We start from the raw sequence: 15,325 nt of genomic DNA, 5'->3' as shown, positions 1-15,325 counted from the left end.
CTACAATCACATATTATCACTGTCATCCTATGAAGGTTCATTAATCAATGAGTTATTGGAACTCACTCGATCACCTGGATCTCCGGTCCGTCCTGCTGCACCCGGGAAGCCTTCACCCGTTTCTCCCTGCAATAATAATGGTTCACAATTGGTCAAACAGTCAAAATAATAATGTCGCCCACATTCCTGGGGAGTAGTTTTAGGGGTTGCAAAGGCACCGGGGGGTAAACAGGCGAATTAGCCTTGTAATAGTTACCCACCTTGTCGCCTTTAGTTCCTTGCAGTCCTGGTAGCCCCCGCAAACCAGGCGATCCATTTTGACCGGGTGGACCCTTAAAAGGATGACGGACACATTTTGTTTCCATGATTTATCATATTATAGGGAAATTATGAAAGTTATTATCTAATTTCTGCACTTACTGGACTTCCTGGCTCCCCTTTGCCGGCGACACCATTGACTAATCCCGGAAGACCCTGAAAGACAGAGAAGTGACTTGTGACTTCAATATACGGGCTATGTCCTGATATTTTCAACGTATTTTATATTTTAGTAATATTTTATTGGTTGGGGGACCTCTGGGGTAAGCCCCCATCAAGGAACAATGCATGTGTAGATACAAATCTCATTACTAGATGTCCTTACCTTTATCTGTGCTGCATTGTCTTCCAATGGGACCATACATAATAGAATCCAATATAATATAATAATGCAGTCATGTATTAGTGAGGATCAGTGACAACCTCTGCCCTAAAACAGATATGTGCCCCCTGTAGTTGTCACCATCCTCTTGATCATCATGCATCATCAGCTTTCCCAAAAATAACATCTTCTTACATAGTAAAATTGTCACCATAACTGGAGAGATGGAAATGCACCAAAAACGCTATGTAATCTGTCTGGGAGCTAATGCAATGACAATTCTGATGTGCTGTGCACATAATCTAAAATTTTCCGCTCCGGATTGTCATTGCGTTTAAATCCGCAGCATGTCTATTCTTTGTAGCGTTTCTGCAGCTGCAAAAAAGCACAAAGAATGGTACTCAAACTGAGGAACAAGACTACTTCTCCCATCATTCGACCTCCGTTTCCGCTGATAACACAGTGAGAGCGGCGCGGCTAAGTTGAGCTGGTGTCGGTGTGCGGTGTGTAAAAAAAAAAGTTAAAATCTATATTAAAATAAAAAAAACACTTTATTCTCACCTGTCCGGTGTCCTCCCGATGTCCCCCGGCGACCCGATCTCCCGGCGGCCGGCGGTACACTGACAGGAGCGCGATCACTCCCGGCAGTGTACATAGCTGTGCTGCCGGCTGAGTTCAGATCAGCTGACGAGCTCTGAGAACTCACTTTACGGCACTGGTGCTGTGTGGGAATATTCCCACGCATCACTGATGCAGTAAATGAGGTTACCAGAGCCAATCAGCTGATCTTCAGCTGATGAACTCAGTTGAACTCAACCAGCAACACAGTGTGATTACACTCCTGTCAATGTATAGTGCTGTCTTCTACAGCAGTGACATCAGTGATTTATGTGACTGTTGTAGAAGTGACCCGGATCGCCGTGGGACACTCGGATTACGTCATGACAGCAGACAGGTGAGTGATATGGTTGTTTTTTATTTTTTTACAGGAGACGAGAGATTCGGGGATTAGGAGAATAATAAAAAAAATTATTAAAACCGTGTGTAATTTTATTTCAGTAAAAGACTTTATTCTGGCCGTGTCTTTATTGAAAAAGCGTTGAAAATTTTTACTACGGGGTTGGTAATGGGGGCGTCTTATAGACGTCTCTCCATTACTAACCTGGGCTTCATGTCAGCCACCAATACAAGGCTGACATGAACCTAAACCCCATTACCCCACTCGCTACTGCTACACGGCAGTGGGAAGAACCAAGGCTAAGCGCCAGATTTGGCGCATCTTATGGATGCGCCATTTCTGGGACTGCTGAGAGCTGATATTATTTGCCGCGGAGGGGCCAGGATCCATGGCCCCTTCCCTGGCTATTAATATCAGCCCGCAGCTGTCTGTTTAGCCTTTTCTGGTTAGATTTTATAGGGAGACCCTACGTCAATTTTTTTCTGGGGTCTCCCTGTAATCTAGCCAGTAAAGGCTAAGCAAACAGCTGTGGGCTGTTATTAATAGCCAGGGAACATCTTTGGCTAATGGTCCCTTCCCCGGCTAGTAATATCAGCTCCCAGCGGTCGGCTTTCCCTCTGCTGGCTATGAAAATGACGTGGGAGCCCACGCTATTTTTTTTTTAATTTTAGGCTATATGCCCAAGATCCGGATGTAGCAGTGCTTTCGAAGCAGGATATTTTTGCTGCGTCCGAAACGCTGCGTTCTATTGAACACAGGTAAATCCATATGTGCTCACTGAACAATGCGGATTTACCGCATTCAATACATTCTAGTGGTCAAATTTCTGTTCCGGAGACTAGCGACTCCGCAAGAGAATTTGACATGCGGCAATCCTGAAATACGCTCTGCATGTCAATGTCCACGGGTCATTTGCAGCCTCTGATGCACGCATAGTGGGTATGGGATTTCTAGAAATACCATCCACTGTGCTGTAACATCTGGACACTGCAGGTTTGACACTGCATATATACGCAGCTTCAAACCTGCAGCGGCTCCAGATCGTGGGCACGTACCCAAACTCACCCGCATCATGTGAATTTCTGTAGTGGAGACGCCAGTCTCCGCTGCAGATTTTGACCGATTGAAATGTCATTATATGTAGTGAATCCGCGTGTATTTTACAACAAAAGTTTGGCATTAGAACACAGCATTTTGGACGCAGCAAAAATACGCTGCGTCCAATGCGCTGCTGGTTGCTGATAGTGGGGATGTAGTGGCTAGTGAAACAGCTGTGAGTTGTTATTAATAGCCAGGGAACATGTTTGCCTAACGACACCTTCCTAGGCTGAAAATAGCAGCTCTCAGCTGCCCCAGAAATGACATGAATGGAAATGCTAATAAGATTGGGTTTACTGGCTTACACCTTGCGATTAGCTTACACCAAGCCCTTTTGTATAGTGATGACAAGGTGTCAATCAGACCCTTTCATTACTAAACCTAAGTAAACTAAAGTATAGAGTTAAATAAACATACACACACAGAGTAAACATTTTTTTTAAATACAACAGACACATTCTTTAATCATTTAAATTAACCAATATACTCACCCCAGGTCTGACGGTAATCCAAGGGTTAAAGCGATGTCCCACGTTTCTTTTTTCAAACACCTTTACTTAGCTCCAAAAAGCATTTATTGATGTACAAAAACGCAGCAAAATGCGGTAAAATCATGGCAAAACGCACGTTTTTTTCTGCAGAGTTTTTCCAGCCAAGAGATGCAGAAACGCTGCAGAGATTTCTGCAATCAAATCCTGAACGTGCGCACATAGCCAAATCCACCGCCAGCTAGTCTTATATTGAGATAATTGATATGAAGTGCACTTACTCTCTCACCTCGTTCTCCTTTTTCTCCCTGAAAGAAAACAAGTAGATCAAATTAATTAAGTCAATTACAATGTTTTTTTAAGAAACTAAAATCATCAAATTCTAGGAGGCAGTATTATAGTAGTTATATTCTTGTACATAGCGGGCAGTATTATAGTAGTTATATTCTTGTACATAGGGGCAGTATTATAGTAGTTATATTCTTGTACATAGGAGGCAGTATTATAGTAGTTATATTCTTGTACATAGGGGGCAGTATTATAGTAGTTATATTCTTGTATATAGGAGGCAGTATTATAGTAGTTATATTCTTGTACATAGGGGGCAGTATTATAATAGTTATATTCTTGTACATAGGGGGCAGTATTATAGTAGTTATATTCTTGTATATAGGAGGCAGTATTATAGTAGTTATATTCTTGTACATAGGGGCAGTATTATAGTAGTTACATTCTTGTACATAGGAGCAGTAATATAGTAGTTATATTCTTGTACATAGGGGGCAGTATTATAGTAGTTATATTCTTGTACATAGGGGGCAGTATTATAGTAGTTATATTCTTGTACATAGGGGCAGTATTATAGTAGTTATATTCTTGTACATAGGAGCAGTATTATAGTAGTTATATTCTTATACATAGGAGCAGTATTATAGTAGCTATATTCTTGTACATAGGGGCAGTATTATAGTAGTTATATTCTTGTACATAGGAGCAGTATTATAGTAGTTATATTCTTATACATAGGAGCAGTATTATAGTAGTTATATTCTTGTACATAGGAGCAGTATTATAGTAGTTATATTCTTGTACAAAGGGGCAGTATTATAGTAGTTATATTCTTGTACATAAGGGGCAGTATTATAGTAGTTATATTCTTGTACATAGGGGGTAGTATTATAGCAGTTATATTCTTGTACATAGGGGGTAGTATTATAGTAGTTATATTCTTGTACATAGGAGCAGTATTATAGTAGTTATATTCTTGTACACAGGGGGCAGTATTATAGTAGTTATAGTCTTGTACATAGGAGCAGTATTATAGTAGTTATATTCTTGTACATAAGGGGCAGTATTATAGTAGTTATATTCTTGTACATAGGGGGTAGTATTATAGCAGTTATATTCTTGTACATAGGGGGTAGTATTATAGCAGTTATATTCTTGTACATAGGGGGCAGTATTATAGTAGTTATATTCTTGTACACAGGGGGCAGTATTATAGTAGTTATAGTCTTGTACATAGGAGCAGTATTATAGTAGTTATATTCTTGTACATAGGGAGCAGCATTATAGTAGTTATATTCTTGTACATAGGAGCAGTATTATAGTAGTTATATTCTTGTACATAGGGGGCAGTATTATAGTAGTTATATTCTTGTACATAGGAGCAGTATTATAGTAGTTATATTCTTGTACATAGGGGGCAGTATTATAGTAGTTATATTCTTGTACATAGGGGCAGTATTATAGTAGTTATATTCTTGTACATAGGAGCAGTATTATAGTAGTTATATTCTTATACATAGGGGGCAGTATTATAGTAGTTATATTCTTGTACATAGGAGCAGTATTATAGTAGTTATATTCTTGTACATAGGGGGCAGTATTATAGTAGTTATATTCTTGTACATAGGAGGCAGTATTATAGCAGTTATATTATTGTACATAGGGGGCAGTATTATAGTAGTTATATTCTTGTACATAGGAGCAGTATTATAGTAGTTATATTCTTGTACATAGGGGGTAGTATTATAGCAGTTATATTCTTGTACATAGGGGGCAGTATTATAGTAGTTATATTCTTGTACATAGGAGCAGTATTATAATAGTTATATTCTTGTACACAGGGGGCAGTATTATAGTAGTTATAGTCTTGTACATAGGAGCAGTATTATAGTAGTTATATTCTTGTACATAGGGAGCAGTATTATAGTAGTTATATTCTTGTACATAGGAGCAGTATTATAGTAGTTATATTCTTGTACATAGGGGGCAGTATTATAGTAGTTATATTCTTGTACATAGGAGCAGTATTATAGTAGTTATATTCTTGTACATAGGGGGCAGCATTATAGTAGTTATATTCTTGTACATAGGGGGCAGTATTATAGCAGTTATATTATTGTACATAGGGGCAGTATTATAGTAGTTATATTCTTGTACATAGGGGCAGTATTATAGCAGTTATATTCTTGTACATAGGCGGCAGTATTATAGTAGTTATATTCTTGTACATAGGAGCAGTATTATAGTAGTTATATTCTTGTACATAAGGGGCAGTATTATAGTAGCTCTATTCTTGTATATAGGAGCAGCATTTGTCACGGGGTTACTGTCACAGTTTGGCACCAGAAGACCTGAGCATCGGATAGACCCTACTCCAGCTCCTAGAAGAAGCACTTCTCCGTCATTTTAAATGCATTTTTATTTCTTCAGGCAGAACAGGGGTTAAGCGGCCATGTTGGATATCCCTGTGCTCACAGCTGAGCTTGGTTAGCCACTCCTTTTCCCTTTATAATCTGGGCTCTGATACAAATCCTAGTCAGAGCTAGCTTTTGCTGCATGGCTAAAGGAGGGAGAGGAGTTCTTATGAGAAAGAGAGCTGAAGGAATTATTTGTGACTGTAGTCTGGTTTGTACGGGCAGTATTATAGTAGCTATATTCTTGTACACAGGGGTAGTATTATAGTAGTTATATTCTTGTACATAGGAGCAGTATTATAGTAGTTATATTCTTGTACATAGGAGCAGTATTATAGTAGTTATATTCTTGTACATAGGAGCAGTATTATAGTAGTTATATTCTTGTACATAGGAGGCAGTATTATAGTAGTTATATTCTTGTACATAGGAGCAGTATTATAGTAGTTATATTCTTGTACATAGGAGCAGTATTATAGTAGTTATAGTCTTGTACATAGGAGCAGTATTATAGTAGTTATAGTCTTGTACATAGGGGCAGTATTATAGTAGTTATATTCTTGTACATAGGAGCAGTATTATAGCAGTTATATTCTTGTACATAGGAGCAGTATTATAGTAGTTATATTCCTGTACATAGGGGGCAGTATTATAGTAGCTATATTCTTGTACATAGGAGGCAGTATTATAGTAGTTATATTCTTGTACATAGGAGCAGTATTATAGTAGTTATATTCTTGTACATAGGGGGCAGTATTATAGTAGTTAGATTCTTGTATATAGGAGACAGTATTATAGTAGTTATATTCTTGTACATAGGAGCAGTATTATAGTAGTTATATTTTCTATATAGGGACAGTATTATAGTAGTTGTATCCTTGTAGAGAGGGGGCAGTATTATACTAGTTTTTTTCTTAAACACAAATGGAAATATTATAGTACTTATATTATATGTAAGATATAGAAAATCACCTTCACTGATTGCCCTGGAACACCTGCGGATCCACTCGGTCCTTCTGGCCCAGGTTGTCCTGTAGTTCCTGGTATTCCTCTCTGACCCGGGGTTCCAGGCTGACCAGGGATTCCCTAATAGAAATAGATAAACGCTCATAATGGGTCAGTGCACATTATGCTTGCTATCTCTAGTAATGCACAGAGACTATTATGAAACTTTCTGGAAACAGCGCCACTCTTGGCCTGTGTCTGGCATCACAGCATTTGCATAAATGGGGTTGACCTTTAAAATCAGACACAGCCCCTGGAGAAGAGCGCTATATATTTATTTTCTATATGTTTGAGTGGAATCTGAATAGAAGACTCATATATAAGAATCCTACTTTTTATTAGATTGCTAACTACACATACTGATAGGGAATCTAGATTATGAACCTCAATGGGGACAGTGCCCATAATGTCGGTAAATTGTCTGAATTGTAAAGCGCTGCGGAATATGTTGGCGCTATATAAATAAAAAGATTATTATTATTATCATCATATAATAAATGTACACTTCATTACTCTCCCCCTAGTGGCCATTAGTGATACTTTAAGCCTAATGGTTTGGAACTGATAAAGTTATTAAAGGAAATGTATCAGCAAAAATTACCTCTAATTTAAATCATGGATTTTTTTTAAATATTAGATATTTTCTTTTTCATATCACTATCAATATATATTAAATCTGAACATTAGCAGCAACAGACTGACTCAAAACCTATTTTGGAAGGAAGCACTATCTGCTGCAATCTGGACAAAAGTCATTGCAAAAGGGGAGGAGGTGAGCTGTGATATCCCCTATTGTGAATGGTGGATCCTGTGTTATCTACTGTATATAGAGGTGTTATCAGTCATTGTACAGGAGGAGGAGGTGAGCTGTGATATCACCTATTGTGAATGGTGGATCCTGTGTAATGTACTGTATATAGAGGTGTTATCAGTCATTGTACAGGAGGAGGAGGAGGTGAGCTGTGACATCATCTATTGTGAATGATGGATCCTGTGTTAGCTACTGTATATAGAGGTGTTCTCAGTCATTGTACTGGAGGAGGAGGTAAGCTGTGACATCACCTATTGTGAATGATGGATCCTGTGTTATCTACTGTATATAGAGGTGTTATCAGTCATTGTACAAGAGGGGGAGGAGGTGAGCTGTGATATCCCCTATTGTGAATGGTGGATCCTGTGTTATCTACTTTATATAGAGGTGTTATCAGTCATTGTACAGGAGGAGGAGGTGAGCTGTGACATCACCTATTGTGAAAGGTGGATCCTGTGTTAGCTACTGTATATAGAGGTGTTATCAGTCATTGTACTGGAGAATGAGGAGGAGGAGATGAGCTGTGATATCACCTATTGTGAATGGTGGATCCTGTGCTATCTACTGTATATAGAGGTGTTATCAGTCATTGTACAGGAGGAGGAGGAGGTGAGCTGTGACATCACCTATTGTGAATGGTGGATCCTGTGTTAGCTACTGTATATAGAGGTGTTATCAGTCATTGTACAGGAGGAGGAGGAGGTGAGCTGTGACATCACCTATTGTGAATGGTGAACATTGTTGTCTATTGTATATAGAGGTTTTATCAGTAATTGTAATCTTGTCTGTGATCATAATGAGACTGCAGAAAAGTCCTAGTGGTTAGTGTGAAAATTCCAAGATTTCTAATTTATTTTTGCATAGTGATATGGAAAATTGAGAAAAAAAAATTCCTTTTACTATATAATCCTGATTTAAACCATATGTATTTTCAGATTCTTTTTTTTTAAATTATTTTACTCACTTATATAGAGCCATTAATTCCACAACGCTCTACAGACATTATAATCACTGTCCCCATTGGGGCTCACAATCTCTAGTTTCCTATCAGCCTTTAGAGTGTGGAAGGAAACTGGAGAACTCGGAGGAAACCCACACAAACACGGGGAGAACATACAAACTCCTTGGTGGGATTTGAACCCAGGACCCCAGCGCTGCAAGGCTGTAGTCCTAACCACTATCCACTGAGCCACAGTGTGCTAACCACTGAGCCACCATGCTGCCCGATGACATGTTCCCTTTCCAGTTGTAAGTAAACCTCAAAGTTTGTGATCATAGAGGTTTCTAGTCTCTGATAGCAATTTGAGATCTTGAAAAAGATGAGCAATGGAGCAGAAAGTTGCAGAACTTTTCATTACAGAACTTTTAAGTTTTTACATAAACTACAAAACTTCTGTTACTTGAGAGATGATATCAAGAAGGATAAGGTCATTAAAAGAGAGTTTTCATTTATTGCACTTACTGGATTTCCCGGTTCACCTTTTCGGCCTGGTATCCCTCCTCCGCCATTTATCACCTCCCCGGGTTCACCCTATATAGAGAAGAAATGTGACCTTATGGTTAAAACTGCATTATCGTACCCAGAGATAAGAACACCCACATAACGGCCCACAAGATGATAGCAGCACAAACTCTTCCTGCAAGGCTTCTATTAATTTCAATGGAAGCAGCTGTCAGGTACACACCGGGAAAAATGGCTTCACGCTGGAGACTAATGAGGTTTCCATCTTGCCCTTACACTTACCTGTAGTCCTCTCTCTCCTTTTGGACCAGCTGGACCTGCGGGTCCGCGCTCCCCCTAAGAGACCAGAATATAGTGAGTGAATTGAGTGACGAGTGTACCAATATGTAGGTAGGTCATCTTTATATACGGCGTGAATACTTACTGCATCCCCCCTTTCTCCTTGGGATCCTTTACTCCCCTGAAATACAAAGAACATGAACCATACATATACAATATATACACCAGTATACTGACGGTACTGTATTATAAAGGGTGCCTCACCAGAGTGCCGGGCGTGCCAGGACTACCAGGGCGACCCGGACTTCCAGGGAGACCATCAGCTCCTGGTTCTCCCTATAAGAACAAGTCATATATGTATATATGTGTTACAATATAATACGATATTGCGCCACTTCAATTGGGAGGAGTCAGTATGGCAAGTCTAGACCATTGTAGAGGAATGACAATATTTCCTCTCCAAAACCTGATGTCATGACATAATTTTGCCTAGCATGGGTGCTATTTTGGCATTTCAATTTGAAGGGATGGGGCACAGATTGGTGCAATACTGATAAATATGGTTTGGTGATCACAACGGCTCCTGTAATTTAAGAATCGGAGTCAGCCGTTCCATAATTCAAATTACTATCAATTAGACACTACTTAAAAATTTGTAAGAAAAGCTCCAGGAAAAGGTGAAACATTGTGTTTTCCTAGCGCCGGCTTCTCGGGGGCGGTGCTTGACGAGGAGTTCAAAAAACACCAATAGGAAAATTCCAATCTTATTCTCTGACCATTCGCCACTATTCTCAGAGTTTTAACCAAAATTCCTGGACAATAAAGTGGGTGTGGCTTAGTGTGACAGGGTGTGGCTTAAAATATACAGGGGTGTGGCAAATTCCAATTTGATCAGTTGACCAATTTGCTCAATATTTCAGTTACTTACAGCTTCTCCCTTTAGTCCTCTCGTGGCTGTACCTTCTCCAGGAGGGCCACGGGGCCCAACTGGACCTGGTGTACCAGGAGAACCTGGTCGACCCTGTGATATAAAATTTCTTTACAATTTTCGCCTTCATTCCTTTTACACATTCTTTATAAGGCATCTTCCTGATAATAATACTCACAGAGTCTCCGGGTGGTCCTGATGCCCCTGGACGACCACCGCTACCCTAAAAGTAGAAAGTGTCTTTTTTTTAAAAAAAAAAGCATCCCGACAGTGATAACCTAATGACCGTGATAATTAGTTCTGTGACTATTTCGGGGTACAAGCAGGATACTTACTATTTCTCCTTTCTGACCTTTCTCGCCCTAAATAGAAAATAAATGAAGAATTGTTAAGTAACTACTTGGATATCTGTGCTAGCGCTGAAAAAACTGCCTGACAAATGGATACTCTGGTATAGTAAATATGAGCACTCTGGTGATGTTAATGTGAGCACTGTGGATCTGTGAATGTGGCCACTGATATAATATGGGCACTCTGGTGCTACCAAAGCGGGCACTCTATTGATGGAAATATGGGCACTCTGGTGATGTTAATGTGAGCACTGTGGATCTGTGAATGTGGCCACTGATGCTGGTAATACGGCCACTCTGGTGCTACCAAAGCGGGCACTCTATTAATGGAAATATGGGCACTCTGGTGCTACCAATATAAGCACTCAATTGATGGGAAATATGGGCACTATGGTGCTACCAAAGTGGGCACTCTATTAATGGAAATATGGGCACTCTGGTGCTACCAATACAGGCACTCTATTGATGGAATTATGGGCACTCTGGTGCTACCAAAGCGGGCAATCTGTTGATGGAAATATGGGCACTCTGGTGCTACCAATACAGGCACTCTATTAATGGATATATGGGCACTCTGGTGCTAACAATGCGAGCACTCTATTGATGGTAATATAGAAACTCTGGTGCTACCAAAGTGGGCACTCTGTTGATGGAAATATGGGCACTCTGGTGCTACCAAAGCGGGCACTCTATTGATGGAATTATGGGCACTCTGGTGCTACCAAAGCGGGCACTCTGTTGATGGAAATATGGGCACTCTGGTGCTACCAATACAGGCACTCTATTAATGGAAATATGGGCACTCTGGTGCTAACAATGCGAGCACTCTATTGATGGTAATATAGGCACTCTGGTGCTAACAAAGCGGGCACTCTATTGATGGAAATATGGGCACTCTGGTGCTACCAAAGCGGGCACTCTATTGATGGAAATATGGGCACTCTGGTGTTACCAAAGCGGGCACTCTATTGATGGGAATATGGGCACTCTGGTGCTACCAATACGGGCACTCTATTGATGGGAAATATGGGCAGCATGGTGCTACCAAAGCGGGCATTCTATTGATGGAAATATGGGCACTCTGGTGCTAACAATGCGAGCACTCTATTGATGGTAATATATGCACTCTGGTGCTACCAAAGCGGGCACTCTATTGATGGAAATATGGGCACTCTGGTGCTACCAAAATGGGCACTCTATTGATGGAAATATGTGCACTCTGGTGCTACCAAAGTGGACACTCTATTAATGGAAATATGGGCACTCTGGTGCTACCAATACGGGCACTCTATTGATGGGAAATATGGGCACTATGGTGCTACCAAAGCGGGCATTCTATTGATGGAAATATGGGTACTCTGGTGCTAACAATGCGAGCACTCTATTGATGGTAATATAGGCACTCTGGTGCTACCAAAGCGGGCACTCTGTTGATGGAAATATGGGCACTCTGGTGCTATCAAAATGGGCACTCTATTGATGGAAATATGTGCACGCTGGTGCTACCAAAGTGGACACTCTATTAATGGAAATATGGGCACTCTGGTGCTAACAATGCAGGCACTCTATTGATGGAAATATGGGCACTCTGGTGCTACCAATACAGGCACTCTATTACTGGAAATATGGGCACTCTGGTGCTAACAATGTGAGCACTCTATTGATGGTAATATAGGCACTCTGGTGCTACCAAAGCGGCCACTCTGTTGATGGAAATATGGGCACTCTGGTGCTGCCAAAATGGGCACTCTATTGATGGAAATATGTGCACTCTGGTGCTACCAAAACAGGCACTCTATTGATGGAATTATGGGCACTCTGGTGCTACCAAAGCGGGCACTCTATTGATGGAAATATGGGCACTCTGGTGATGTTAATGTGAGCACTGTGGATCTGTGAATGTGGCCACTGATGCTGGTAATACGGCCACTCTGGTGCTACCAAAGCGGGCACTCTATTAATGGAAATATGGGCACTCTGGTGCTACCAATATAAGCACTCCATTGATGGGAAATATGGGCACTATGGTGCTACCAAAGTGGGCACTCTATTAATGGAAATATGGGCACTCTGGTGCTACCAATACAGGCACTCTATTGATGGAATTATGGGCACTCTGGTGCTACCAAAGCGGGCAATCTGTTGATGGAAATATGGGCACTCTGGTGCTACCAATACAGGCACTCTATTAATGGATATATGGGCACTCTGGTGCTAACAATGCGAGCACTCTATTGATGGTAATATAGAAACTCTGGTGCTACCAAAGTGGGCACTCTGTTGATGGAAATATGGGCACTCTGGTGCTACCAAAGCGGGCACTCTATTGATGGAATTATGGGCACTCTGGTGCTACCAAAGCGGGCACTCTGTTGATGGAAATATGGGCACTCTGGTGCTACCAATACAGGCACTCTATTAATGGAAATATGGGCACTCTGGTGCTAACAATGCGAGCACTCTATTGATGGTAATATAGGCACTCTGGTGCTAACAAAGCGGGCACTCTATTGATGGAAATATGGGCACTCTGGTGCTACCAAAGCGGGCACTCTATTGATGGAAATATGGGCACTCTGGTGTTACCAAAGCGGGCACTCTATTGATGGGAATATGGGCACTCTGGTGCTACCAATACGGGCACTCTATTGATGGGAAATATGGGCAGCATGGTGCTACCAAAGCGGGCATTCTATTGATGGAAATATGGGCACTCTGGTGCTAACAATGCGAGCACTCTATTGATGGTAATATATGCACTCTGGTGCTACCAAAGCGGGCACTCTATTGATGGAAATATGGGCACTCTGGTGCTACCAAAATGGGCACTCTATTGATGGAAATATGTGCACTCTGGTGCTACCAAAGTGGACACTCTATTAATGGAAATATGGGCACTCTGGTGCTACCAATACGGGCACTCTATTGATGGGAAATATGGGCACTATGGTGCTACCAAAGCGGGCATTCTATTGATGGAAATATGGGTACTCTGGTGCTAACAATGCGAGCACTCTATTGATGGTAATATAGGCACTCTGGTGCTACCAAAGCGGGCACTCTGTTGATGGAAATATGGGCACTCTGGTGCTATCAAAATGGGCACTCTATTGATGGAAATATGTGCACGCTGGTGCTACCAAAGTGGACACTCTATTAATGGAAATATGGGCACTCTGGTGCTAACAATGCAGGCACTCTATTGATGGAAATATGGGCACTCTGGTGCTACCAATACAGGCACTCTATTACTGGAAATATGGGCACTCTGGTGCTAACAATGTGAGCACTCTATTGATGGTAATATAGGCACTCTGGTGCTACCAAAGCGGCCACTCTGTTGATGGAAATATGGGCACTCTGGTGCTGCCAAAATGGGCACTCTATTGATGGAAATATGTGCACTCTGGTGCTACCAAAGTGTGCACTCTATTGATGGAAATATGGGTACTCTGGTGCTACCAGAGCAGGCACTCTATTAATGGAAATATGTGCACTCTGGTGCTACCAAAGCGGGCACTCTATTGATGGAAATATGGGCACTCTGGTGGTACCAAAGCGGGCACTCTAGGAAATATGGGCACTCTGGTGCTACCAAAGCGGGCACTCTATTAATGGAAATATGGGCACTCTGGTGCTACCAAAGCAGGCACTCTATTGATGGAATTATGGGCACTCTGGTGCTAACAATGCAGGCACTCTATTGATGGAAATATGGGCACTCTGGTGCTACCAAAGCGGGCACTCTATTGATGGAAATATGGGCACTCTGGTGCTACCAAAGTGGGCACTCTATTGATGGAAATATGGGCACTCTGGTGGTACCAAAGTGGGTACTCTAGGAAATATGGGCACTCTGGTGCTACCAATACAAGCACTCTATTGATGGGAAATATGGGCACTCTGGAGCTACCAAAGCGGGCACTCTATTGATGGAAATATGGGCACTCTGGTGCTACCAAAGCGGGCTCTCTATTGATGGAAATATGGGCACTCTGGTGGTACCAAAGCGAGCACTCTAGGAAATATGGGCACTCTGGTGCTACCAATGCGGGCACTCTATTGATGGAAATATGGGCACTCTGGTGCTAACAATGCAGGCACTCTATTGATGGAAATATGGGCACTCTGGTGCTACCAAAGCGGGCACTCTATTGATGGAAATATGGGCACTCTGGTGCTACCAAAGTGGGCACTCTATTGATGGAAATATGGGCACTCTGGTGGTACCAAAGCGGGTACTCTAGGAAATATGGGCACTCTGGTGCTACCAATGCGGGCACTCTATTGATGGGAAATATGGGCACTATGGTGCTACCAAAGCGGGCACTCTATTGATGGAAATATGGGCACTCTGGTGCTAACAATGCGAGCACTCTATTGATGGTAATATAGGCACTCTGGTGCTACCAAAGCGGGCACTCTGTTGATGGAAATATGGGCACTCTGGTGCTACCAAAGTGGGCACTCTATTAATGGAAATATGGGCACTCTGGTGCTAACAATGCGGGCACTCTATTGATGGAAATATGGGCACTCTGGTGCTACCAAAGCGGGCACTCTATTGATGGAAATATGGGCACTTTGGTGCTACCAAAGCGGGC

General features: G+C 41.6%; 1 protein-coding gene across 3 annotated transcripts in view; it reads right to left on the bottom strand.

Annotated features, from left to right (window-relative positions):
- The window catches only part of COL7A1 (collagen type VII alpha 1 chain), a 158,344-nt gene that overhangs the window by 74,548 nt on the left and 68,471 nt on the right, over positions 1–15,325 (bottom strand). For all 3 annotated transcript variants that reach the window (XM_073644916.1, XM_073644915.1, XM_073644917.1), the window contains exons 32-43: positions 10,707–10,733; positions 10,550–10,594; positions 10,372–10,464; positions 9,708–9,779; positions 9,589–9,624; positions 9,447–9,500; positions 9,165–9,233; positions 6,859–6,972; positions 3,466–3,492; positions 421–474; positions 261–332; positions 67–126 (exon numbers count right to left, since the gene is read on the bottom strand). In XM_073644916.1, coding sequence (XP_073501017.1) covers positions 67–126; positions 261–332; positions 421–474; positions 3,466–3,492; positions 6,859–6,972; positions 9,165–9,233; positions 9,447–9,500; positions 9,589–9,624; positions 9,708–9,779; positions 10,372–10,464; positions 10,550–10,594; positions 10,707–10,733 — 723 coding nt within the window. The remainder of the gene's footprint in view (positions 1–66; positions 127–260; positions 333–420; positions 475–3,465; positions 3,493–6,858; positions 6,973–9,164; positions 9,234–9,446; positions 9,501–9,588; positions 9,625–9,707; positions 9,780–10,371; positions 10,465–10,549; positions 10,595–10,706; positions 10,734–15,325) is intronic.

Source organism: Phyllobates terribilis, unplaced genomic scaffold (genome assembly GCF_046119375.1).
Source record: "Phyllobates terribilis strain yellow unplaced genomic scaffold, ASM4611937v1 Scaffold_8__6_contigs__length_399053987, whole genome shotgun sequence".
Classification (NCBI taxonomy): domain Eukaryota; kingdom Metazoa; phylum Chordata; class Amphibia; order Anura; family Dendrobatidae; genus Phyllobates; species Phyllobates terribilis.
This window is presented reverse-complemented; position numbering and strand designations above follow the sequence as displayed.